The sequence below is a fragment of the Vicugna pacos genome, chromosome 20, assembly GCF_048564905.1.
Source record: "Vicugna pacos chromosome 20, VicPac4, whole genome shotgun sequence".
NCBI lineage: Eukaryota > Metazoa > Chordata > Mammalia > Artiodactyla > Camelidae > Vicugna > Vicugna pacos.
The window spans coordinates 22,094,272-22,121,327 of record NC_133006.1 but is presented as its reverse complement, the minus strand read 5'-3'; the positions used below and the strand labels follow the sequence as shown (position 1 = coordinate 22,121,327).

Here is a 27,056-nt window from a genome sequence, read left to right as displayed (position 1 = left end):
GGGGCCTCTGTGTCTGGTCAGTGGGCTCCTCAGTCCAGCTGAGAATGAAACGATAGTCTGCTGTCACTGTGCATTGTGGTGATTACCTGTGAGGCTGAGACAGACAGTTGGGCAGACAGAGCCTGGGTGTGGTGGGCGGGGTGGGAGCAGGCAGGAACATGCCAGGCGGTGCCACCTCGTCTGCTCATGTGGCTGCTCCTCTGGGGAGAGAGAGAGAGATCAGCTGGGATTGTCTTTGAGAGGGATGCTGGGAGGCAAGTGGGATTTAAGACAATCCTGCAGCATCCTTGGCTGTCTGCCTGCTGGGGGCCTTGCCCATCTGTCCGAATGTGGAGGAGATTGGGGGGTGCCTCCCAGCCTGCAGGGGGCCCCACGTCTATCATTCTGCTCCTGCTTTCATCACAGGCCTCTGAGTGGGGGCTTTGCCTGGGGAGATCTTAGGTCAGGACGTGCCTGGATGTGTGGAACCCACCTCTGGCACTGAACTTTCCTCACTACCCTAGACCCTTCTGTCCTGTGTGGCCTCTCACCTCATCCTCTACTCCTCGACCCTCTCATTCCCTCCAGCCACAGCAGTCCCTCTGCTGTTCCTCATATTTATCGGCTATGCTCTTGATAAACATGGGGGTTTCGGGGGATTTGTGCAGGCTCCCTGTTTGGAGGCGCAGCTCTGACCATGCTTGTCCCTGGGCCCTGAAGTTGGGAGTGAGTAGAGACAGGGGGCCTGGGGCTTTCCTGGAGGCAGATAGAGGAAAGCTTTGCAGCTGCTGCTGGGGGGGGGGCAAATTTCTGCCCTAGATGAGGGATTTGGGTGAGTTCTTGAGAAGAACTCATTCTGGAGGGGGTGGTGAGGGTCCCCAGGGTGGGCTGTGTCAGGGCAGAGAGGGGACTGGGGCTGAGAGGAGCAGGTGCATGGTGTGTCGAGGTGTGTGCCACCAGCTGTGTGGTGTGATCCTGGTGACAGGGAAGGGGGTGTGGCCAAGAAAGATCTGCCCCCGGGGTTCCGGTAGACAGAGTTTGGGGCCAATTTTTGACAACAAAAAAGCTATTTAGCAGAACAAATGCTCCTTTGACTTCTTGTCCTCCTCCCCATCGTTCAGTCCCACTCCCTCCTTTCTCTTCCTCTCCATTTTCCCAAAGCTCTGAAGTAGGGCCTGCCCAGGATCAGGGGCTGCCTGGGGTCCTCGTGGCTTCGCTGGGCCCAGCCAGCTTGGGAGATGCCAGAGGGACTCAGCCTCCAGCCTCTAGCTGTCTCTGCCCTCTGGCCTGGCCTGCAGTGTCTTGGTGAGGCAGGCAGAGGTCCCTCTGGACCCCCTGTGGCCCTATTTGGACCTGAGAAGAGCCCATCTTCTGGGACAGAACCAGGTCTCCCCATGTGGCCCCATGGCTGGCGGGTACAGGTTGGAGCCTGGGAACTTGGGACGAGAGATGTGGACTCTTCAGCTTTGAAACTGAAGCTAGAGATGAGAAAGTTGGAGCTTGGCCTCCAGCTCTGGAGTCCTCACTCTCTTTGTTCTGTGTTTCTCCTACAAATAGCTGGGCCCTGGAGGGAGGTTCCAGCAAGGGTGAGGAGGCTATGGCAGGCATTTTAGAAGCTTGCTAGAGGTCATCAGAGATGGCTGTGTCCCGAGGCCTCCAGAGGTGCTGCCCCTGAGCTGGGCTCAGCCATCACTGGGAACGTGGTCTCTCCCTCTCTCCCCTACAGCTTGTTCCTCCTTCGCCTACTGACCCCAGAGGTCCCCAGGCTGGGCTGGCAAAGCCTGTGAAGCCCCCTGACTGCCTCCATCAGCTTCTAGTTAGCACCCTGTTTGTGTTTTCAGCTCCCGCCACCTTCCAAGCCCATCCCAAGCCCTGACATGTTCAGGAAATTCTTTCCAGAGTTTGCAGGGCCCCTGGGAGGCCCAGACTGCCAGTGCCCCAGTGGGTAAGGCCCCTCTGCCAGCCCAGCCTCCCTGATGTCTGCTTTGCTGTCGGGGTCTTGGGTTATGGCTGCTCTGAGTCCTGTTGTCCTGGTCAGGCCAGGTCTGGGCGGGTTCCCTCCCACAAGCCCTTCTCTTTCTCCTCCTCCACTCTGGGCACGGGAGACCCAGTGCAGGACTCACCTCCCAGGCTCCCTCAGGGAAGCTTAGCGCTCACACCCCCAGCTATAGTAACCCCACAAATGTATAGGGGCCACTTACCCACCCAGTGGGGGGCAGGTGCCGGGAGGAGGCTGATGAGGTTGCCTCCCTGTGCTTGCAGGCTGGGTACCCTCCACCCAGCCTTGTGCTTCTGCTCTACCAGTCCATCTTCCAAGCCCGGCTGACTGCTACTTTTATTATTATTAAGACCTGTTTCAACTACACAAAAGTACAGAGGAAAATACACACCCATGAACCCATTATTGAGCTCTGTCAAATCCTTTTTGCAGCGTTTATTTCAGGGCTTTTCATTTTTAAAGAGATAGCATCTTATGCCTGGAGCGGAAGCCCGCTGACCCCTCCTCCTTCCTCCCTCCCAGAGGCAGACACTCTCAGAAATGGGTGTTCTGTTATTCAGGGGCCTGTTTTTGTGCTTTCGCTGTTAGTACATAGAGATATTTCCATGAATTATATAAGGTATTCTTTCCTATTTTTATAACCTGTGTATTGAAGGTGACCCTTTTTTTCCTTAATGGAGGAACTGGGGATTGAACCCAGGACCTTGTGCGCACCAAGCATACACTCACTCTACCACTGACTACACCCCCCTCACCCCCGCCGAAGGTAGCCTTTTGTACAAATCTTTCTGCACTTTTTTCATTCTGCACTGTTTTGGAGATTTACCCATATTGACCTGTGTGGGTCTAGTTCATCTGTTTAATTAAGATATGTAATATTCCACTGGGTGAGTGAACTGCAGTCCTTCTATCGCTTCTCCTGTTAGTGGACGTTTTGCTCATTTGTAGTTTTTGGCAATTGCTGCAGTGAGCACTCTGTACATGTATGTCTCCCTAGCTTGTGGACAGGGTCTCTTGGGTGTGTTCCGAGGGAGGGTGACCTGGGTGGGAGGCAGAAGCCCTTCTGTCTTACAAGGAATGGCCCTGCTGTCTTTCGTGGGGGCTGTGCACTTTCACCTCTGCCCCTTCTCGACAGACTGGGGTGCACAGCAGGTGACCTTGCTGCACCCCCATCCTTGCCACACTTGGTTTTGTCCCACTTTAAATGTCTCCCAGCCTGCTGGGTGTGAAATGGCATCTCACTGTGGTTTTAATTTGCATTCCTCTGACTCCTAGTGAGATGGAGCATCTTTTCATATGTTTATCAGCCACTTAAAATTTTGTTCTCAATCTTTTCTTTTCCCTTTTTATAAAAGTAATACAAATACATGCTCTAGGATCGATGCGGAGCAGCGGTGACCCCACCCAGTCTCACTCACCTCCTCTCCTCATCTCCAGGGACAACTGTACTGGAGAATCTGATTGGGTAATTTACTCATACAGTTAAAACCTCAAAACTTTCTGCAAATATCCATTGAGAGTCTGCGCCCGCTGCCCTCTCCCATCTCGAGACACTCTTGTCCTTTTAGGTAGCTACTTTTTTTAGTTTCTTATGCATCCGCCAGGGGTCCTAAGTGCAAATGCAAACATATATTCAGGTTTCCCCCGTCTTTTCACACAGGAGTAGCATTCCATATACACTGTTCTGTTCTTTGCTGTTTTTACTTTATGCATCTTACTGTGGGTAGATCCTACTGGAGACCTTTCTGTATTACTATATAGAGATCTTGAATTCTCTTTCTTTTTTTCATTTAAAAACTCATTTTTGGGAGACGGTATAGCTCAGTGGTATAGCACTTGCTTCGCATGCACGAGGTCCTGAATTCAATCCCCAATACCTCCATTAAAAATAAATGAATAAACAAATAAACCTAGTTATCCCCCCAAAATAATTAAAACTCATTTTTTTTCTGTATCCCAGGCAACTGTGAAACAGTGTTCCTACAGATTGCATAGTTTTAAGCATTTAAAAAATATTTATTGACCTTTAATTGTGGTGAATATCCACACAAAATGTACCATACTAACCATTTTTTAAGGGTCCAGGTCAGTGGCATTAAGCACACTCTCACTGTTGTGCACCCATCACCACTGTCTATCCACTGAACTGCTTTTCCGCTTGTAAAACTGAAACTCTATACCCATTAAATAATAACTCCCCATTCCCACCCCATTAACCCCCAACCACCATCTGACTTTCCGTCTCTGTGAATCTGACTATCCCAAGTACCTCGTGTGAGTGGAAGCATACTGTATTTGTCCTTTTGTGACTGGCTTATTTCACTTAGCGTAATGGCTCCAAGGTGTACCCAGGCTGTAGCATGTGTCAGGACTTCTGACTCTCTCTTACAGCTGCAGAGCAGTCTACCAAGTAGCTCTGTTGTGATTTATTTAACCAGTTCCCTCTGATGGGCACTTGGGCTGTTTCTAATCATTATCATTCCTGACAGGGCTGCAGCGAGGACCCTTGTCCCTCATCATTTTGTACATTCTGTGCTCTTAGAATGAATGACCAGCGGTGAGACTGCTGAGTCAGAGGGAGGGGGCGTTTCTGCTTCTGATCAAGACTGCGGGTTGCTTCCCACTGGGTTTGTACCATTTAGCGCCTCCTCCAACAGTGTATGTAATAGGAGAACGTAATCTCTGACTCTTTACATTGTTTCTTCTGCTTGCTACCCCATGTCTCTAAATGTTTTGCTTATTCCATGAGAATTTAGCTCACTTGGCTCATTCCACCACTTCCTCTCCCTTCATCTTCCCAGCAGCATCCTGTCGCTCTGTAGGTCCTCTGTTGTCACCGTTGCAAACCTCAGTATCACAGTCACGGCTTCATTTCTTGTTCTGTCAGCGCTCTGCCCTAGGTCCGCCTTCCACTGCCGCCTGCCGTGCGCTCTTGCAGTTTTGCAGCATTAAGCCTGAAAAAGCTTTGCACTCTCTTCTGTAACCACAATGGAGTCCTTGGTGTTTTGTTCTGCAGGTTGAGTTTAAATGTTGAAAAAGATTAAAAGCACATGTTTACAGGGTTTATTCAGAGCTTATGCATTCTTGGGGCTGTATAACTTTCTTCTCTGTGCTCTGTACTTGTCTTGAAGCCTCTGCTAGTGCTTTTCAACCTTGGTTGGGGAACAGAACCATTTGGGATTAGTGTTGGTGTGATGCCTTTAAAAATGCATACTCCCAGGCCTCATCCCAGACCCACCAAGCTCTGTGGGGAACCTGAGAGTTTGTATTTTTTAAAGCTCTCACCACCTCTGGATGATTCTATGTACTGTTAGTGATTTTTGTTAGTGCAGTGGTTTTAGTTTCAGGGAATGTGAACTGACTTTATTTAATAAGTGAATATCCTCTTGTCTGCAGCCTCACCAGTCCTGTGCCCCCTCACACACAGGTACATGCCCCCCAGCACACACAGTCCTTCCTGTAGGAAAGCCCCCTGGAGCCAGACTTTTCTCTTGGCCTTTGATGCTGCTACTCCTGTGTGGGCCCAGTCTCCTGGCTCCCCTTCCACCCTTTCTTCTCTCTGCCTTCCTGCCCTGCAGCTCGATAAGAAGGAAGGTTCTGGCCCCTCCTGGGGGTTTTGACAGGGCTGCCTTTGGGCAAAGAGCACAGCAGAGAGAAAGCATGGAGATGTGACAGGGGTGGGTCACAGACATTTTAGAGGGCTCAAATCATTTATTCATTCAACAGGCATTTTCTGACATGTGTTGTGGGAGGCTGTAAGGGAGGATCTGTGTAAGAGAAAAAGACAAATTTGACACGTTCTAGGTAGTAAGTTTCCTAGAAAGATACAGAGGAATCAGGAGCAGAGAGGAATCACTTCTGGCTTCATGCCTCTGCCAGGATGCTCCAGGGCAAGTTGTTTCATTCAGAAACAGATTCTGACCCATTAGTGGGCTGTCATGGCCCCTTTAATGGGGCTCAACTATCCTTCAAAGAATTGGATAGAATAGCATTAGAATTCATCTCCTGTTAAATACGTTCCGTGAGTTTTAAATTTGGTTAGTGAAGCCTTTTTATTTCTAGATATTCTATTTGGTTCTTTTTCACTCCGCTTTGCCCCTTTTTATAGTTTCCTGTTCTCTGCAGGGATCCTCAAACTTTCATTGAGTTAAGCAGAATAGGCATATCTGTTGTGTCTGAAGTTTTTTTTGCTGTTTTTAGTGTCTGTCTTGTGGGTTTGTTCTCAGGCCTAGTGTCCGGTTCCCAGGAATTCCAGGGTATCTTTGACTGTAACTTGGTTATTGCATTTGAACATTTGGACTGAGTGGTTGTGGACTAGGAAGAAGGTACCTTTCTCCAGTGACGGTGTGCATACCCTGTTCCGAGACTCCCGGCGGCACGACCCATCCAAGACCACCTGAAGCCAAACTTGTGTCTGGGGTTTTTAGCACCATCCATGGGACTCCCGTGGGCCTCTATTTCCTGGAAGGCTGCTCAGCCCTTGCCTGGGTGTGTGGCCTTTTGGGGTCCCAGCTTATTGAGGGGAGGTCTTCAGTTATATTTCCCACCTTCCCTGGGCCTGGCCGTGGGTACCTACCCCTTCACTGGTAAAGCTGCCCAAATAAAATCCATGTTTTCTGGACTCAGCAAGTAGCCAAGGCTGAAACTCACTTGGGTGTTTCTATATCTTCCTGGTTTCCCTTTTGATCTTTTCTGCTCTGCCTGATGTTTCCTTGCTGTCTAGTCCTTTAAGAAGTCATGAAATAATATACATTCGAAAAATCCAGTGGCTTTAGTTGTTTTCTAGTTGGGTTGGTCCAGAATGGATTATAACTGTGCTTTTTAGCCCGACCAGACCCAGAGCCTGCTCACTATTCCCTGGCACAGAAAGTCTCCGTGTTACTTCAGGAAACAGTGATCCTGACATGAATTTCCTAGGGGAGTCAGGACAGAAGAGCCTGAGAACCTCTGCTCTCGGCGCCCTGGGGCAGCACCTGTCTCTTCCTTTCTCCTCTCTGGATTGGGTGTGTGTGGGGTGGGGGCTGTGGGGAGACCCAGTTGCTCACGATCGATCGATCACCAGACCTGAGGGCTCCCGGCCTGGCCGCCCTCCCCTGGTTCCAGGCTCCCTCGGTCCCCTCCTAGCTAAGCGGCGGCGCACTCGCTGCCTCTTCCATTTCTCTCCTGCCTTTCCCACCTCTTGTAACGCCTGGTCCCTTTCCTCCCTTCAAGGCTAAATTCAAGCCCCACCTCATCACATATCAGAGAGTTGTTTCTAGATTCATGTGCTTCCAACACTCTCTAAGCCCCAGGTTAGGGGCTGGGGACATGGTGCCCCCAGCTTGGCCCTTCCCGCCTGCCCTCAGTCTGGGGAGGGGGGTGGGTGGTAAAAAATAAGCAGGCCAGCCTGTCAGACTCAGAGCCCCTTTAACATGATAAAGTGGAATTATCTATTCATATCCATATTTATATAGTACAAAAACGGGCGGGGGGGGTGCCCAGGGCCGAGTCTGAGTGAGCCTGGAGCCAGGGTTGGGGAGGGAGCGAGGCCAGTATAATGCCCTAAGTGTGACAGCAAGAGAAATAAAAGGAAAGCAATTTATAATTAAGTAATATGTAGATTTTAGAAGTAAATGTTGGGTAGAAGACTTGAGGAAGCAGTGAGAGCTTGCCTCTGACTTGTAAGTATGCTGGCCTCAGATGCAGGCGGTGGGCGTGGCTGTGTGCGATGCATTCTCAAACAGCAAAAATCTCCTGCTGAAGGTTGAACAACACAAAGGACAACACAGATTTTTTTTCAGTTTATGTTAGAGTTGCATTCCTGCAAAGTTCAGTGTTTACTAAAAGCATGCAAAAAAGACTCTCATTTCTGGGTTCCTCCCTGGGCCCAGGGCACTGCCCGCAGCTGTCTGCCTCTGAGCATGCAGCAGGTTGTTTGTGTCAGGGTGCAGGCACCCAGCATCCCTGTCTTGCCCACTAAATGCCAACTGTGACCTAACTTGTTGGGACAACCAAAATCGCCTCCCCCCATTTCCAAATATCCCCTAGTTCGGCCCCATTCCCCTTACTCCTGCTGGGAACCTCTAACAAGGTGGTGAGATGGATGTGGTGACCCAGGGAACCTGGGGGAGCCCTGTGAGCTCCAGCCGAGCCTGAAGGAGCAGGAGGACTTCCTGGAGGGGGTGACACCCCAGCTTCTTTTTGGAGGTTGAGCAGAACCTGGGAAAGACACATTGTCTCCAACAAACTGAGTGCTTACTTCCAGAAGTGATGCCCACTCATGCTGGTAAAGCCAAGATGGGCTAGGCAGAGCAGCCCTTGGCGGCTGCATCTGCTTATGGAATTGCCTTATTTTCCCCTCCCTTCAAGGAAGTTCTGTCTTCCCTGAACTTTGATTCCCTCACTTTCCCTTCCTGATGCACCAGGGGCGGGGCCTCTGCCTTCTCAAGGGCTACACAGAAAACCCAGTTTTGCTTTTAGTTCCCAGGGGCTAATGACCTTTTAGAGGGTAGAGGAAAGGGCCTGATGGAGGGGGCTCCCCGACTCTGTGATTTGCTCCTTTGAGGGGCCTCCATCCAGGTCCCCCTCACAATTGTCTTCCTCCTGTGTTTCCTGCTGCTGGAGTACTGCCATTCATGGAGCCAGGCCACTGTGCCTGAGAGGAGTTACAGAGGCCAACCTCATGCCCTCCTGTGATTCCCTCCTGTGATGGGGAGCTCAGTGCCTCACAGCACGGTCCATGCTACATGCTACAGTCAGACAGGCCCAATCCTCCATGCCAGCATTTTACCAGGACCCAGAATCCTTGATCCCTTCTCACCACACTGTAGAAAAGGATTTTCCAGGTCATGTCTCCTTTTGATAAGTAGAAAAATCTGACACCCTTCCTGGAGTTTATGAAAATCGATGTTTTGTCTGTCTTGCAAATAAAAATCAGGTCATAGAGAACCTGTTTCTGGAATTTTGATTGGCCCTGTCTTAGGTGGAGTTCCCTAGAAGCAGAACATCTGATGGGAGAATTATTGAGGAGGGGTCTCTGGAGGAGCATGTTGGGAGCCTGGCTCAGACAAGGCAGGGGAAGAGCCCAGCGAAGAGGTGGTTTCAGGGGAAGAGAAGCCTCAGCCTGATCCCACAGGGATCACCGCAGACAGTCCCCTCCTCCTGTGTCAGTTGTTGGATACAGGCTGCCCCTCAGGAGGGGTGGGGGATGTCACTTTCCAGGCATCTGTGGGCAAGATGGCGGTTGGCCACAGAAGAATGCTGATATGAGCTGTTAGTCGTCAATGTCCACAAAAGCTGGGCATAGACAGGGCATAGGGGTGGGTGGGTGCCCAAGAGCCTCTGATAAATCTCCTGTGGGGAGGAGGACACATGTCAGTCTCCCGGGTGAGATCCTGCTCTCAAACCTGCTTCTGGGACTCTCCATTCTACTCAGCCCAGTCCAGGATGCCCCAAGTATCCTTGAAAGAACCTGGACCTACAAGGTTCTTCCAAACATGACCTTTCTATCCCAGTGGGGCAGGGGGGTGGGGAGGAGTGCGGGGAGCAGAGGTGGGATTCAGGGGCAGTGCTGCAGGGAGAGCCCTGAGCCCCACATGAACCCACCTCCCTCCTTTGGTCTGCCCTCCCTCAGACTGCCTCTTCAAGGTGTGTCCCATGAACCGCTACTCAGCCCAGAAGCAGTACTGGAAGGCCAAGCAGACCAAGCAGGACAAGGAGAAGATCGCCGATGTGGTGCTGCTGCAGAAGTTACAGGTGTGTGTGTGTGCACACAGCTGTCCACCTGCATGTGTGTGTCACGAACCTGGGCCCCTGCTCTCAGGGAGAGCCAGTCTGATGGAGGAGACAGAGTGCCTGCCTCCAGGAACTCCCAGTCTGATGGAGCACACACAGCCTATCCTCAGGCAACTTCCAGTCTATTGGGACAGAAGAGCCTAGAAAGGTGGCCTTGATGGGACGCACACCAAATCCTGGAGGCACCAGAGCTGGATCTGTCAGAGTTGGCTGTGGCCAGTCAGGGAAGGCTTCCTGGAGGCAGTGGGCTGGGAGCACACACAGTTTTGGGAGGGAGGTCACAGAGGAGTGGGAGTGGAGGAGGGGGAAATGGCTCAAAGCACACCTGCCAGCATTTGGGCTGGGGCAGGGGTCCCGTGTCGGGGCACCAGGAGTCTGGTGAGGGAGGGCAGTGAGGCATAGCCTTAGGTTATCTGCTAGGGATGTCAGGGGCATACGGGGTTCACAGGCCTGCTGGTGTGACCCCCTAGAGGGAAGCGGCAGGGAGAGGGCAGGGGTGAAGGAATTGGTTCCTTGGGCTGCATGCTGTATGGCTCGGGGTTGTCCCTCCACACTCTGAGCCTCATTCTTCTGTCAGTAGCGGGAGGAATGGGCTGGATTGGCTCTGGGGGTCCCCCTGAATGCGGTGCCAGGCCCTCTGTGGTTGTGTGCCCGCACGTGCAGGTGTGGTGTGGGGGGATGTCCCCCCAGGAGCAGGCTTCTGGGCCCGCCCTCCAGCTCTGCATGTGTTTGTGCAGCACGCAGCCCAGATGGAGCAGAAGCAGAATGACACGGAGAACAAGAAAGTGCACGGGGACGTGGTGAAGTACGGCAGTGTGATCCAGGTGGGACCGCCGGCGTCTCCTGCTGAGGATGCTGGGGCTGGTGTGGGGGGAGAGGGGTGCCAGCTGACATTGTTAACGAACCAAACCTGGGTCTGCTGGCCCGCAAAGTAAAGCCAATCAACTGACAAGGGGTTGTGGGGAAGGAAGGTGCAGTGTTTATTGCAGGGGGCCAAGCAAGGAGTTCAGGACAGCTAATGCTTAGAAAGCCTGACCGCCAAGATGGGTTTCAGCTAGGCATTTAGCAAAAAAAAAAAATCTATCTGTCTATCTATCGATCGATCTATCTGTCTATCCCCCAACCCCCGCCCAGCAAGGCATTTTTAAAGGCATGGTGAGGGAGGGGCGTCCCAGGGTATGTGATCAGCTCATGCACAATTCTGATTGGTTGATGGTGACGTAACAGGGCAGTGTCACGGGGGTTAATGTTATCAATCCTTAGGTGCCAGTGTGCTCATGATCATCAAGTAGGTAATTTCTTCCACTTGGTGGTGGTTTTATGGTCTGTAAAACAGCTCAGGAAAGTTGCGTCAGCTACTGTTATCTGAGTACTTCAGAGAGGAGTGAAAGCAGAGGACATGGACAGAGGGGTCTGTCCCAGGAAGACCCCATAGGGTCCTGCTCAGTTACAACTGAACCCAGGGCTCTCTGTGACTGCATGTCTGCTTCTGTGTGTGCCTGTTGCTGCGTGGCCTGAATTGCTGTGTCACAGCTGAACTGCTGTGAATTGGATGTGTTTTCAACCCGGTGGTCACTAGCACAGATTCTGGTGCCATGAGGTGGGTTCAGGTTTTAGCTGTGTGACCTGGGCAAGTTACTTAACTTCCCTGTGCCTCTGTTTCCCCATCTGTAAAATCAGGCCAGTGATAGTACTTCCCTCTTGGTTGTTGTGAGATTACATGAGCTAATTAATACATGTAAGGTGTTTAGAACAGTGCTGGCTTTTTTTGTGTGATCTCCTGGGTATGTGATTGTTCGTCTGGCTGTGTTTGTCTCAGTCTGTGTGTCTGACACTGTACATGCATCAAGCCATGATCACGGGTCCAGTGTGCCCTGCCAGGGCCCCTCTCTGATGAGCTGGCCTCCTGGGGCCTGGTGACCTCACCCCCACCTGTCCCCCAGCTCCTGCACATGAAGAGCAACAAGTACCTGACGGTGAATAAGCGGCTGCCGGCCCTGCTGGAGAAGAATGCCATGCGGGTGACGCTGGATGCCACAGGGAACGAGGGCTCCTGGCTCTTCATCCAGCCCTTCTGGAAGCTGCGGAGCAACGGGGACAACGTGAGGGCAGGGCTGGGCAGGAAGGGCCTGCTGGAAGGAAGGCACAGGCCACAGCTCCAGGGGGGCTTCAAAGGGCCTTTGATGTGGGTTGGGGGACTGCGTGAGCTCATGCTTGTTTCTCAGGGGGCCCGGCCCTCCCTGCCTTTCCCCACAGGTGGTTGTAGGGGACAAGGTGATCCTGAATCCCGTCAACGCTGGGCAGCCTCTGCATGCCAGCAATTACGAGCTCAGTGACAACGCTGGCTGCAAGGAGGTGAGCGGGGTGTTGGGTTGCTGAGGCAGGCTGGGCCCGGGGCCCTCTCTCAGAGTGCTTGCACTTGCCCCTGGACAAACATCTCCCCGAGTAACAGAAGACAAAGAAACGATAAGGGACTAAAAGTCACTGGATGCTTGCGCAGTTGGGGCAATCATGAACAATAAGATACAAGAGAGCCAAAAACCAGCTGCCACTTATGAGGTGCCGGGAGCAAAAGCAGGATACTGCACATGATCACTGCACACAGCACCACCGAGGGGGTGGGCTGACCACCTACACCACCCCTGACCCAACCAACTGGCCCACCCCTACTCCCACTCCATTTAAAAAACCAGCCCGCCCTCCTCAGAGAGTGAGCAGGGGCACCTGTTACTTGTTTTCGCTCCCTCGTGCTTCACGAGGCCTCTCATCAATTCCTCTTGATTAAAAAGTCCAAGGACCCTAGTTAGTAACTCGGCTAGCTCTGCAGCAGACAGGCGTCCACAAACCCACTCTCCTCCTCCCTGGGGTCTCCCTCTCCAGTCCTGCCTGCCGCTGGAGGGCCAGGCCTCAATGCCCCCTCTACTGTCTCCTAGCATCTGCCTCCATTCTCTACCCCACAGACTGGCAGCCCCAGGGCAGCTGGGCTGGGGTCTGGGGCCCATGTTAGGAAAAGGTATCCTGTCCTTGTGCACTGATGGGGGCTGGGCTGACCTCCCCTTACCCCCTCTCTGGGCCTTCAGTGTGGGCCCACTCCCCAACTGCAGGGGTCTGCCTGGCATCAGGGGTCTCTCTGCCCTTCCTCAGGTCAACTCTGTGAACTGCAACACCAGCTGGAAGATCAACTTGTTTATGCAGTTCCGAGACCACCTGGAGGAGGTGTTGAAAGGGGTAAGGACTGGGAGCCCCCACCCCTGCTGTCCTGCCCCACCCCCAGAGGTCCCCCTGGCTACCTTCCCCACCTGCCCTGTAGCCAGCTCTGTGCACCCCTTTCTCTGGCTCTGTACCCCTTCTGGCCTCCCTCCACCCCTACAGGGCCCCAACCAGACCATCCCTTCTCTTGTCTTTGGCCTCAAGACCCGTCTCTCCAGCCTGTCTGAGTCCTGGCTATTCTCACCTTGCTCTCTTGTTAAGGGGGTGTCAGCAGGCTGGGGGGAGGTCCCTATCCCCCACCTCGGGGGTGGGTCCAGACCCTTTGAGCTCCCTGTCCCTTCCCACATGTCTGCTCCGCCACGCCCCCTACCCTTTGCCCTGTGCCCTCTTGGGCAAGGACATGAGGCTGCTGAGGCTGCTTCCAGACCTGCCGGTGTGGGCTCTTGGACCTAAGGGGTTGGCAGGAGGGGAGGGGACAAGCCTGTGGGGTGACAGCTGTGCTGGGAAATACCATAGTAATGACTTTGGAGGGACTGGAGCAGAGGGTACAAGGACGGCTGGGGAGAACGCTGGAGAAACCTTGAAACCCAGAGTTCGGGGGAGAGAGGAGGGTTCAGAGGTTCCTTCAGTGGGGCTGCAGGGTTCAGAACCACCCTACTGGGGTGCAAGTGGTATGTGGAAGGGCAGATCTGGTGGGGGGCAAAGAGGGTGGGGCTCCTCAGCTAGAGAAATCGCAGATACACTTGGCTGTGATACCTGTTAAAGGGACAGGCGACAGGCCTGAGAGCAGCCGCCCTAAGGAGGTCACCCCGTGTGCACTGACCTCCCCTGCTCAGAAGCCTGCAGTGGCTCCTTTGCTCTCCTCCCCAAGCCAGGCTGCTCTAGCTGACATTCCTGCCCTCCTTTCTCCCTTCCCTAGGCTATTTTCCTGTCTACTCATACTCTGTGCAAATGCCTTTCCCTCCCTCCCTCCCTTAAGCCTGCCCATCAACCACACATCAATCAAAGCCCAGCTCGTGTGCCACCTTCTCCCAGAAGCCTTCCCTGATTACACATTCCAGCCCTAAGTCTGTGCAGCACTTCGAAAATGAAGCATCATTGGTCCCAACTCTATGGAGTGGTTTTGGTGAATCTGTCACAGCTCCAAGGTCCGATTCCAGGCAACTTGCATAGGAAGCTTGAGCTTAAGTCCACCCTTAAGTTTTTTTTTTTTTTTTACTCTCACCCGGCACTGCCTGGGCACATAAATCAGTAGTTCTGCCATAAGTAACTGACCCAATCTGTGTATGTTCATTCACTTTCTTGCTCATACATTCACTCTACAGATGTTGACTGAGTACTTCATGTCCAGTGCAGTGTAGGGAAGACAGATAATGCCATAGTGGTAATAACAGGAGTGACAGACACGCACTGAGAGCCTGCTGGGTGGGAGACAGCTTGCTGTGGGAGGAGCTGGGGTGAGGAGATGCACGTGTGGGCTCTGGAGCACGGATTCTCGTCCCATTTGCTACTAGCTATGTGACCCTCGGCAGGACACTTTAAGTTTCTCTCTGCCTGAGTTTCTCCACCTGTAAAATGGGGATAACTGTATATGCACCCAGAGGGTTGGTGCGAGGATTAGGTGAGAAAGTCCATGTAAATTGCTTGCGCAGGGGCTGGCACATGGTAAGTGTGCCGTGTTACTTCATTATACAAATTGTAATCCTTAGTTTTTGCAAGGAGTTCCTGGTGTTCCCATTTTATAGAAGAGGAAATTAAGGCTGAGATGTTAAGGGACTTCTCCAAAGTCACACAACTTTTCAGAGCAGAGCCAGGATCCAAAGTTGGTCTCAATGTCCAAAGCTATGCACAGGCCACAGCCTCTGCTCTGGCTGTTCCAGTCCAACAGGAGGCAAAAAAGATGGGTCTGACTACTGATATTCAGGCAGAAAAGGCCCCAGGAGAGGGGCAACCATGGGCCTGGGGAGACCTCTCTTGCCTTTGTGGAGGAGGTAACTTAAGGTTGGCCTTTAGTGGTCAGGTGGGGTTTCTAGACTTACAGGCTGGGGAGGGAGCTGATGAAGACAGGTTCAGATATGGGAAGGCTGGGGAGGGCTCTGGGTGAGAGTGTGTCCGGCCCCAGCTCTTTGAGGTCTTGACTGTGGCTCTGGGCCGAGAGCCTGGCTGAGGGACTGGGCCCTGGCTGTCCTCTGATGGAACTCAGTGTGCACTCCAGCCTCGGCTGCTGGTTCTGGAAGCCTGCGCCTGCATCTATGGCAGGTGGGGTTGGCTCCCTGGAGGTTCTTTGTCCACCCTGAGCCCTTGCCCCGCCACCTGCAGGGAGACGTGGTGCGGCTGTTCCACGCGGAGCAGGAGAAGTTCCTGACGTGTGACGAGTACAAGGGCAAGCTGCAGGTGTTTCTGCGCACCACGCTGCGCCAGTCTGCCACCTCAGCCACCAGCTCCAACGCCCTCTGGGAGGTGGAGGTCAGAACCCTGCTTCTGGCATCTGGGACCCAGCCCTGGGCTCCCCCCTCACCCCATCTGTCTCTCCTCTGAGCCCCTTCACAGCCAGGGGGCCAGGGAAGGTCTCAGACCCACCCACCCAGAGCCTTCCAGGCCTCCAGTCCCCCTCCCCTCTGTGCCCCCGCCTCACCCCTGCACCCCCCAGGTGGTCCACCATGACCCCTGCCGTGGAGGAGCTGGCCACTGGAACGGCCTGTACCGCTTCAAGCATCTGGCCACGGGCAACTACCTGGCTGCTGAGGTGAGTAGGGAGGCAGAGGGTGTCCTGGGCACGAGCACAAGTGCCTGGTGCATGTCTGCAGAGAGACATGTGTGGACCCTGGTTTATCTGCTCTCATGCATATACTTGGCAAATATTATCAAATACATGCGTGACTGTAAGTTTCAGGAATGTTACGGTGACCCTACTGTGTGCCAGGAGCTATTCTGGGCCCTGGGCATACAGCAGTGAGCACAATTCCCAGCCCTTGTGGAACTTACATTCTGCATCCACGTCTGTCTGTAACACACAGGCTTGTGTGAATTGGGGCACTTATGTATGTGTGCCTCCATCTATGGGTCTATGGAGAGAGGCCATGGAGGGCAGGGCCTGGGGCTCTGGTTGGCTCCTTCAATAGTGACATGAATTTGGGGGCTGAGATGGGCACCCTTGGAAGGATGAGGGAGGCTGCCTGCCCCAAGCAGGGTCATATGTGGACACTGTTTTGGGGTGTGGGTCTTGTGGGTATAGCTTGGTGCCCAGTAGCCCCTATCTTGTATCTCTGTCCAGGAGAACCCCAGCTACAAGGGTGATGCCTCTGATCCCAAGGCAGCAGGAACGGTGAGGACCAAAGGATGGTTCCAGGGCTGGGGGAAGAGTGAACATGCACAGCTCTGGGGTGGGCTGGGGTAGGGGGGCCTGTGAAACCCTGGGAGGTAGGCTGGAGGGCGAAGGCCTCTCAGATGGGATCCTGGGATTCAGGGAGCCTGAGAGGAGGGAGGGGCTCCTAACCTGAGTTGGGGTCCTCACCCCAGGGTGCCCAGGGCCGTGCAGGTCGTCGGAACGCTGGGGAGAAGATTAAGTACCGCTTGGTGGCTGTGCCCCATGGCAACGACATCGCTTCCCTCTTTGAGCTGGACCCCACCACGCTGCAGAAAACTGACTCCTTCGTGCCAAGGTAGGTAGGCGCCACGTGCCTGGGGGCTGGGCGGGGGTGCCCAGGCTCGCCCGTCCTGTCCCTGGACTCCCCGTGCCCCTCACTCCTCTGTCCTCCTGAGGTCCCCTGGCCTCAGGGCCTGCATGACCTGCCCCTCTGGGGATCCAGCTCTGAGGCCTGGAGTCAGATGAGCACTTGCCGTGTGCCCTGCCCTGGGTCCTGCACACGGGATGCCGCCTTGTGCTAGCTCATCTCTGGATGCCTTCTCTCCAGCGTTCTGTACGGCCAGTTGGCCTGGGGCTCAGGCACAGGCTGTGGAGTTTGTCCCGGGCACACTGGGTGCAGGGGCTGGACTCCCTCACCTTCAAGACCCCCCTAGCCCTGAGATTCTTTTTTAAAACAATTTTTTTTTAAACTGAAATAGCTCAATTCTATTTTTGGGGGGGGGGCGATAATTAGGTTTACTTATTTTTAATGGAGGCCCTGGGGATTGAACCCAGGACCTTATGCATGCCAAGCATGTACTTTTATCAATGAGCTATACCCTCTTCCCTGCTGAGATTCTAAAACGTAGCATCAAGAAACTTCCCGAGTGTCAGTCAGGCTTTAGTCTAGACAAGCTGTCTGACCTCAGGCAGCTGACTCAGTCACTTGGCTGCAACTTCCTCACCTGTAAAGTGGGAATATCAAGTTACCCATCAGCAGGGCTGATGGAATTAATTGAGTCATTGTAGGCCCACAATCCCATATCTGAGACTCTTGGGGCCAGATGTATTTGGAGATTCAGATTGTTTTTCATTTCTGAAAGGTAATTATATTTCATAATGAAAAACATGAGTGTTTCTGCTGTGAAATGTATGCGTGTTGACACTAAATGGGATAAATAGTTTAAGTCGCCTCATTTGTCCAAATGAATTTTGGTCCCAAGCTTGCAAACCAGCCTGGGCTTTTGGAGCACTTGGGTTTGGGGCGAGCAGGTGAGGCATGTGGGCCTGGGCGAGCGCGGCAGTTGGCATAGGGCCTGGGAGCCGTGCTGCTGGTCTCTCTAATCCGGCTCGGGCTCCTCACCTGGAGGGACCGGTGCCCCGTCCCGCGGCTGCTGGGTGTGTAGTGTGGAGTTAGGTGGAAGACGGGAAGCCGCTGGGGGGCAAGTGGGCAGACCACTGGGGCACGTTCCACTGGGCTCTGCCCCCCTCCTGCCTGCAGGAACTCGTACGTCCGGCTACGGCACCTCTGCACCAACACGTGGATCCAGAGCACCAATGTGCCCATTGACGTCGACGAGGAGCGGCCCATCCGGCTCATGGTGCGGGGCTGGGGGGCCAGGCTGCGGGCTGGGCTTGGACTTGGGCTTAAGCTGGTCTCTGAGTGCCCTGCTGACCTCTTTCCCTGCAGCTGGGCACCTGCCCCACCAAGGAGGACAAGGAGGCCTTTGCCATCGTGTCAGTTCCTGTGTCCGAGATCCGAGACCTGGACTTTGCCAATGATGCCAGCTCCATGCTGGCCAGCGCCGTGGAGAAACTCAATGAGGGCTTCATCAGCCAGAATGACCGCAGGTGGGCTGCAGGAGCAGGGTTCCAGAGAGGTCTTGACCTGCTGGGTTTGTGTTTCACAGAAAAGGGGTCACAGAGCAGACGCTGGGCAGGGGAGACAGAGCTGGTGACTGGTCCCTGTCGGGCTCTGGCTGACCTTGGGCCCCAGCCTCACTGCTCACATACTCCAAGAACTCACCCTGTGACCGAGCCATCTTTATCCCTGTTTTACTGATGATGGGACTGAAGCTCAGAGAGGTTAAGAGACTTAACCAAGGTCACACATCTAGTAAATGACAGTCAGGATGGACATGCAGAGCCCTTCACACTAAACACCCTACCGGTGCCCTGTGTTCCTTACCAGATAGGAATTTCCTAGATTCTTTCTCTAGGGGGCACTTTGGAATCCAGGGTGGGTGGATTGAGGCGGTGTGTTTTGAGAGCAATTCTGGGTGAATCTGGGGAGAGCAATCAAAGGCAAGTGATGGGCTCTGTGCGGTGATGGCGGGGCCGGCCCATGGGAAGGGGCTGGTTGCTCGAGGGGAGCACATGTAGGGGGCTAGTTCGGGGGCATTCCTGGGGTTGGCACCGCACACCCGTGATCCCTGGTGTCCCTTCGTGAAGGTTTGTCATCCAGCTGCTGGAGGACCTGGTGTTCTTTGTCAGTGACGTCCCCAACAATGGGCAGAATGTGTTGGACATCATGGTCACCAAGCCCAACCGGGAACGGCAGAAGCTGATGAGGGAGCAGAACATCCTCAAACAGGTGCCTACCCTATGCACATGTGTCGGGGGTGGGCAGGCCGCGGGGAAGGGCCAGTGACCAGGGAACAGGTCACCTTTTTAATCTGTTTGCCTTTCCCCATCTCCGGCTGAGCTGCAGTCTCCTTGACGTTTCTCATTGCTTCTCCTTTTTTTTTTTTTTTCTTTTTAAAAGAAAGATATTTATTCACCTCTTACCATGTGCCAGGCCTTGCCCTAAGTGCCCTACAGGAATCGACACATTTGATCCTCCCAACCTGGGGAGGTCCTATTATCCCCATTTTACCATAAGGAAACAGGCACACACTGGTTGGAGTAACTTGACAAGAGTCCACAGCTCAGAAGCAGCAGGGCCAGTATGTGCACTCAGATGTCAGGTCCAGAACTTGTGCTTTTAAAAAAATTTTTTCTAAATTTTTAGTATGAAAAATTTTGAATATTGAGAAAATATTGAAAGAATACTACAACAAGAGCTGCCTGCATTCACTTGTTAACTTTTGCCAGTTTGGCTTTATGTAACTACATCTCCATATCCATCCTTCCATCCACGCGTTTCAAAAGAGGGTGCACCTCACCCCTAAATTTTTTCAACCCACTTCTCCTAAGAATAAAAGCACTGTTTTATAGAGCACAGAACCATTATCACACCTAAGGAAGTTAGCAGCAATACCCAGTCCATATCAAGTTTCTCTATTTTTCCTAAAATATCTTTAACAGAGGTTTTTTTACTTTTTTTTTTTTTTTAATGGCAGTACTAGGGATTGAACCCAGTACCTGGTACATGCTAAGCATGCACTTTACTGCTGAGCTATACCATTCCCTCCTAAATTGTCTTTTAAAGGTTTTTTTTTTTTTTTTTGGAGCCAGGATCCAGCTAAGATTTTCTCATTCCATTTGATTCTGGCTCTTTGGTGTCTGTTCTAGAAAAAGTTTTCACCCACACCTAGTTCCCACATTACACCTTTTTTTTGGACAAAGCAGGCCTGTGTCTCACATTGTAAGCTCTGGCCACACCGGCCTGGCCTGCCTTTTCTCTGGGCTTCAGACCCCTGAGCTGTGTGACCCTCGGCTCTTCCCCCAGAGGCTGAGCCAGGCCCAGGATCAACTAGAATTCACGTGGGGGAGGAATGGGCAGGCTGAGGCCAGTGTCAGGATTCTGGACAGGAGAGGGAAGTGAGGGCTGGAACTGGAGCTGATTGGGGCGGGGGTCGGGGGGAGGACTGGGGTTATGGTCCAATGTAGTATCACCCCGGGGTTAATGGGGGGTGGCCTTGGGGCAGGGTCAGTTTGGGGCTTAGAATTCCTGGGATAACTCCTCACTCTCCCTGGTCCCCTAGATCTTTGGCATTCTGAAGGCCCCATTCCGAGACAAGGGTGGGGAGGGCCCTCTGGTGCGGCTGGAGGAGCTGTCGGACCAGAAGAACGCCCCATACCAGCACATGTTCCGCCTGTGCTACCGTGTGCTGCGCCACTCCCAGGAGGACTACCGCAAGAACCAGGTGGGCCGCCACTGCCCTGGCCTGGCGCCCCCCTCACCTGCTGGCCGGCTCCCTCCCTCCCTCCCTCCCTCATGCTTTCATTCACTCAGCAGATATTTACTGAGGCTCACACACTGTGTGGCAGGCGCTGTTTTAGGCCCTGAGGATATGGTAGGGAACCACACAGTAGAGTCGTCCTCCCAGAGAACAGCCTGACTCTGCTGAGGGGTCTTGTGCTGGGTTTCATGCTCTGTGTTGCTGTCTTAAAATTTTTCATGTTTTGAACAAGAGTCCTGCTATTTCATTTTCACTGGGGCCCCCGAGGCCCCTTGCTCAAGGAGGTTTCACTCTGGTGGGAGACAGATGGTGAGCTAGGTAACTATTACATAAACCCACTCCTCTGCCCAGGGCTGGCTTCCTCTCCTGGACCCCTTACCTTCCTCAGGTCGGGGTCCCCTGCCGGTGTCTGGTCCCAGTCTGGAGTCCAGGGGCAGTGTTCTGCAGCAGAGCTAGGCTCCCCATGACCCCCAGCCTGCCTGTCCCCCAGGAGCACATCGCCAAGCAGTTTGGGATGATGCAGTCCCAGATCGGCTATGACATCCTGGCTGAAGACACCATCACTGCCCTGCTGCACAACAACCGCAAGCTCCTGGAGAAGCACATCACCAAGACGGAGGTGGAGACCTTCGTCAGCCTGGTGCGGAAGAACCGGGAGCCCAGGTGGGCCCGCCCCTCCCCCGCCACACCCACTCCCTCCCCGCTCCCACTGCTGCCCAGGGGAGAAAGTCCCCATGCTGGCTGTTAAATACTGAAATCCTTCTGCACTTGTTGGTAAACTGCCACCTCTCTGAGGTCCTGCCAACCCCAAGCCCCTCCCTAGGTCCTGTCCCAAATTTGGAGGGTCGACTCCTGGTACAGTAGGAGGTGCCCAGACTCTTCTCTGGCGGCGAAGTCAGTGCCTGCATTGAACCAGTTAAATATTTGAAATATCATTCCTGTCCTTCTGCCTCCTTTACTCCGACCCCCTGGACTCCCATGTAGCCAACCCCGCTGTGTGGTGGTGATGCCCGTAGGTTGTCCATCCCTGGGCATCTGGGAGTCGATACCAGATCTTTAAGCTTTAGGGAGGGAGCAGGAGCAGTAAACTCCAGGTTTCAGGGAGCCGATGCTGCCAGCTGCAGGAGCAGGAGGGTGGGCTTTGCCACCCCTGGGGGCTGTCTCTGAGCTCCCCCTCCACCTGCTGTCACCACCCCAGGTTCCTGGACTACCTCTCCGACCTGTGTGTGTCCAACCACATCGCCATCCCTGTCACCCAGGAGCTCATCTGCAAGTGTGTGCTGGACCCCAAGAACAGCGACATCCTCATTCAGACCGAGTGAGCCGTCTGCACAGTCTCCCACCCACAGCTCAGCATCCCACACAGGGCTCCACCCTGCCCAGCTCCCCAGCCACCTTATAGCTGGGACCCTGTCTGGGTTCAGGCTGGAGCTGGCAACCCTGCTCTCTGCAGACATGTACCCAGTGCCTACTGTGTGCCTGGCACTGTGTGGGGAAGGGGGATGAGCCCAGGCCCCTGCCTTCCAGAAGCTCATGGTCTGTTTGAGGTCCCTCGCTGGTCCCTAGCAGGGGAGACAGCCTGGGAGCCTGACTGGCACCCGCCCAGCTCCAGGAGGGGAGATCTGTGTGGCTGGGTGTGCTCATGCTCCTGAAGGGCTCTGGGCCTGGGGTCCTGCCCCAGACCCCGCTCCCAGTGATGGAGGTGCCATCGGTCTGCAGGCTTCGGCCCGTGAAGGAGATGGCGCAGTCCCACGAGTACCTGAGCATCGAGTACTCAGAGGAGGAAGTGTGGCTGACTTGGACTGACCGGAACAACGAACACCATGAGAAGAGTGTGAGGCAGCTGGCCCAGGAGGCGCGGGCCGGCAATGCCCATGATGAGAATGTTCTCAGCTACTACAGGTGCCCTTCAGGGCTGCCCACACTCTGTGGCCTCCTCGGGGTCCTCAGCCAGGCACTGCCCAGAGATGAGCTCTGGCATTTTCGAGGGGGTTCCTACTTCCACTCACCGGCCAGGCGGCCTCCATCAGGGAGGCCAAGTGAAGGGCGACTATGAGGCCCAAGGAGCACTGGGTGGCCAAGGCCAGGCTCGTACAGTGACCAGGCCTGAGAGGGACCCACACTTGTCTCCATACATGTATATTTAAAAAATAAGAATATGAGAACACTCATCAGATGCTCGCTTTCTCTCAGGCACTGGTCAAAACACTTTACCTGATCACTCATTTCAGCTTCAGGACAGCCCTGTGAAGTAAGGACTATCAGTCATTACCCTCATTGTAAGGTTGGGGAGACAGGCAGAGAGGTGAAGGAACTTGTCCAAGGTTACATGGCTGTAAGTCTGGAGCCACAGTCCAAACCCAGGCCGCTGGCCCTGGAGCCCATGGTAGGTAATGCAAGGACTCTGAGGGGGACACAGAGGGCATGACCCCATGCAGAACAAAGCTTCCTGCAGCTCTCATTTCTGTAGCTCTACCATCGAGGTTCCTGCACCTTTTCCCAGGCGCTCACCCCTCCTCTCTTCTCTCTCCCAGTCTTACCCTCAATCCCTTACCCCAGGAGGGTTCCTCTCACCAAACTCTTCCCCCGCCCTTCCCCTCCCAACCATCCCTCTTGCCATGAAGACCTGTTCTGACTGAGTCATAAAGCACCCTCCTCAGCAAGATGGGGGAGAGCTGCCATCACTCATAATTCCAGATTGGGTTTCCGTTCACTTGTCTTATTCAGAATCGCATCCTTTGTTTTGTGTTCAGTGGCTGGTGCACAGTTTAACCTAAGTCCCTTGCCACATCCTCGAGCCTGTGCTGGCAGCCCTCGTGAGCCCACCTATCATGTTCTCAACCTCCTCCCTGCCCTGTAGGTACCAGCTGAAGCTCTTTGCCCGCATGTGCCTGGACCGGCAGTACCTGGCCATTGATGAGATCTCCCAGCAGCTGGGCGTAGACCTGATCTTCCTGTGCATGGCCGACGAGATGCTGCCTTTTGACCTGCGCGCCTCCTTCTGCCACCTGATGTTGCACGTGCACGTGGACCGCGACCCCCAGGAGCTGGTCACACCCGTCAAGTTCGCCCGCCTCTGGACTGAGATCCCCACGGCCATCACCATCAAGGAGTGAGATGGGAGGAGGGTGAGCAGGGCAAGGCGGCAGGGAGGGAGAATCTCAGGGACCCTCACCCCCCACTGCCTTCATCTCTAGCTATGATTCCAACCTCAACGCCTCCCGAGACGACAAGAAGAACAAGTTTGCCAGCACCATGGAGTTTGTGGAGGACTACCTCAACAACGTGGTCAGCGAGGCCGTGCCCTTTGCCAACGAGGAAAAGAACAAGCTCACCTTCGAGGTGGGCTAGGGCTCAGTGAGGCGCTGGCTTGCTCTCTTCTCGGGCCTGCGTCATTTGCTTCCCTCAGTGTCGCCCGCCAGTGCAGGGAGACCCCGTAGACCACTGGGACTCTCCAAGATGGAGACTCCTCTCATTGATGCTTGGGTGAGGGCTGCCTCCCCTTTGTCCACTCAGCCTGTCAGCCCAGGGCTGGATCGCAGGCCCTTGGCAGGAGCCACCCCCTACTTCCTGCATTTCTGCCCTATCCTCCTCATAGTAGCCTCCTCTGCAGGCCTGTCTTCTTCAGTAACCCACTGGGGTCAGGCTACTCCTGACTGGGATCCTTGGTTCCATGTCCACACAGCCCAGACATCCTAAAGCCTTTCCCAAGGAATTTATTCCTCTTTACACCCGCTTTGCCTGGTTTCCGTGGCTGGCCTGACCCCACAGAGACACGCCCTCCACAAGACTGCGCCCTTCACAAACCCCACCCACCACGCTTTGGCCCTGCCCACACTCACTTCGGCCCCGCCCCCTTTCTGCAGGTGGTCAGCCTGGCGCACAATCTCATCTACTTTGGCTTCTACAGCTTCAGCGAGCTGCTGCGGCTCACACGCACACTGCTGGGCATCATTGACTGCGTGCAAGCCCCCCCAGCCATGCTGCAGGCCTACGAGGACTCAGGCGGTGAGGCTTTGCTCCACCCCGGCCATCCACCACCCACCACCCACTGTAGCGGTCCTCAGTCTTATCTTAGCACCGGAAGTCCTCTCTGATCAACCTTCCCATGCTGCCTGCCTCCTGGTTCTGCTGCAGCAGGGGCGTCTTGGACCCCAGTCCCCTCCAGTCTTGGCTGGACCAGAGTAGTCCCCTGCTCAGGTGGTCTGGGCAAGTTGCCTTCCAGCACAGCCTGGTCCGGAGGGAGATAATGAGGCTCTGCTTGGGAAGCTCCCGGCCAGATCTGGAGACACACCCTGCTGTCAAAGAACAACCATCTGAGAGGAAACACAGCCCTGCTGTGTCAGTGTGAGGAGAAAGGGGCAGTCTGAGGGGATGAGTCACAGTCCTGCCCTCATGGACACCCGCTGGCAGCATAAACTCATCTAGACAAAAGTGCATAAAAGTGGTTTTTAGTGCTCTGCACACAGTGTCCCCTTGGCCCCTATGCTCTGCAGCAGCTCTCGTGACTTGCACAGGAGAATCCTCACTGATCTTCCCACACAGTTCACCTTTGCCCTGGCCCTCCCTTTTTTCCCAGATTTGGCTTAAGGCACACCTCCCCCAGGAGGCCTTCCTGAGTTAGCCTTGCCCCTTCCTTGCCCCTTTGCTATGCAGCTGATGGAGATAGTCTGGGTGCTGCTGCTGTGCACCCTCTGTGACCCCCTTCTCCCCACTCTGTAGGCAAGAACGTGCGGCGGTCCATCCAGGGCATGGGGCACATGATGTCCACCATGGTGCTGAGCCGCAAGCAGTCTGTCTTTGGTGCCCCCAGCCTGTCTGCTGGCGCAAGTGCCCCTGAGTCACTGGACAGAAGCAAGTTCGAGGAGAATGAAGACATTGTGGTGATGGAGACCAAACTGAAGATTCTGGAAATTTTGCAGGTGGCCGGGCCAGCAGCATGGTGGGAGGTTCTGGGAACAGCAGGAGGGTGGAGGCTGGTTCAGGAAAGTTAAGCAGGGTGAACCCCACTCAGGTCACAGTATCTGGTATGGAGAGGCCCCACAATGAGCTCTGTCTTGCCCACTGGTTTTCAAAGTGTGGTCTTCAGCCTCACCTGGGAACTTAGAAATGGAGGTTCTTTGGCCCTGCCTGAGACTTGAGGATCAGAAACGCTGGAGGTGGGGCCCATAGTCTGTGCTGTGACAAGCCCTCCCGGTGATTCTGTTGTGCGCTAAAGTCTAGCTCCATCCCCACATTGTACAGATGAGGAAAGGGAAGTGGGGGAGGGGACTCGCCCATGATCATACAGATTTTGAAGCAGAGCTAGAGATTTGAGAGCCCATTTCCTAGTGGGGTGGACACAGTCATCCCTCTTGGGGTTAAGACTCCCCTGCAACACTTGGGGAAGGGGCTGCTAATGTCCAGAGGAGGGATAAGGACCCTGGCTTTTGCTGTCCTGCAACCAGGGGACAGGAAAGGTAATACAGTGACCTCCATGGGCAGCCAGTCTGGTCAGGGACTGGTCAAGGGAGTCAGAAGAGGGGGCTTCTGACTCATTCTGGGGCTTTCTAGATCTGAGTCCTGGGTGTGGCCAGGGGCTCTGTACCCCATTCGAGGAGAGGATAGAGGCCATTCAGTGGTACCTGCAAACCCTGTGTCCTCACCCCCTACCTCATGGAGGCCTCTCCTGCTCCCCAACAGTCCTTGGTTCCCTCCTGCCCCCTGGGAGCCCCAGCGTCTTTTTGGCAGCGCAGGATAGGAGAAAAGAGTTGGCCTTTGGACCTGGGGAGCTTCCTTCCCTTTCCTGTTAGTGTCCAGCCTGGGATAGCGGGACTGAGTGGGCTGGGAGAGGGTCTCTGTCTCATTCTGAGAGGAAGTGCCATCCCCATGGCTGGGGCAGGAGCTGGCTGGAGGGCACTCGGGACCCCCCTGGGGAGAGTCTTGATGTGTTTGGTTGTGATGTCCCCCAGCATCCCTGAACATCTGTGCTGAGTTCCCTGAGGGCCAGAGCTCGTTTAGGGTAGCCCCTCACCCCTCCTGGAGAAGGACTGGCCTCCTGATTTCAGACCGGCCCTCACCCCATCCTCTCCCTCTTCTCCAGTTCATCCTCAATGTCCGCCTGGATTACCGCATCTCCTACCTGTTGTCTGTCTTCAAGAAGGAGTTTGTGGAGGTGTTTCCCATGCAGGACAGCGGGGCCGATGGCACGGCCCCTGCCTTCGACTCCACCAGTGAGCCCCCACCCCTGCCTTCAACTTGTCTTCAGGCTGAGGCTGTGTGACTCGCCCAGGGGTCCACAGCAGTGAGCTGCCACCTGGGGTCACCCCCGGCCAGCTCCCCAGCCCTGTCCATTTCCCAATCTGCAAGGACCTTTCCTCTCCATTATCTCATTTAATTGCCCCAGTGAGGGGGGAAGGGTGGGGGTCAACCCCTCCATTTCCTAAATGGGGAAACAGCAGGCCCATCGAGGGGCAGGGACTTGACTGAGATCACAGCCAGAGGCTAAGCCAGACCAGCACCCTCAGCTCAGAACTCTGCTCGCCCCTGCAGGGCAGTGGGGCTGTTCCGGTCCCTGTCCTGGTTGGTTCCACCTCTGCCCCTGGAAAAGGCAGGCAACGGGGCTGCCACCTGGCCAGCATGGGGA

The 27,056-nt window shown here is 54.4% G+C and overlaps 1 protein-coding gene across 2 annotated transcripts in view; it reads left to right on the top strand.

The window, feature by feature from the left end:
• The window catches only part of ITPR3 (inositol 1,4,5-trisphosphate receptor type 3), a 64,297-nt gene that overhangs the window by 14,608 nt on the left and 22,633 nt on the right, over positions 1-27,056 (top strand). For both annotated transcript variants that reach the window (XM_015237525.3, XM_006202108.4), the window contains exons 3-23: positions 9,591-9,712; positions 10,489-10,575; positions 11,695-11,853; positions 12,008-12,106; positions 12,896-12,979; positions 15,281-15,427; positions 15,612-15,707; positions 16,236-16,286; positions 16,481-16,623; positions 17,809-17,908; positions 17,998-18,158; positions 18,759-18,900; positions 20,234-20,395; positions 20,922-21,094; positions 21,630-21,749; positions 22,151-22,333; positions 23,292-23,543; positions 23,629-23,773; positions 24,298-24,439; positions 25,154-25,353; positions 26,514-26,643. In XM_015237525.3, coding sequence (XP_015093011.1) covers positions 9,591-9,712; positions 10,489-10,575; positions 11,695-11,853; positions 12,008-12,106; positions 12,896-12,979; positions 15,281-15,427; positions 15,612-15,707; positions 16,236-16,286; positions 16,481-16,623; positions 17,809-17,908; positions 17,998-18,158; positions 18,759-18,900; positions 20,234-20,395; positions 20,922-21,094; positions 21,630-21,749; positions 22,151-22,333; positions 23,292-23,543; positions 23,629-23,773; positions 24,298-24,439; positions 25,154-25,353; positions 26,514-26,643 — 2,898 coding nt within the window. The remainder of the gene's footprint in view (positions 1-9,590; positions 9,713-10,488; positions 10,576-11,694; positions 11,854-12,007; positions 12,107-12,895; positions 12,980-15,280; positions 15,428-15,611; positions 15,708-16,235; positions 16,287-16,480; positions 16,624-17,808; positions 17,909-17,997; positions 18,159-18,758; positions 18,901-20,233; positions 20,396-20,921; positions 21,095-21,629; positions 21,750-22,150; positions 22,334-23,291; positions 23,544-23,628; positions 23,774-24,297; positions 24,440-25,153; positions 25,354-26,513; positions 26,644-27,056) is intronic.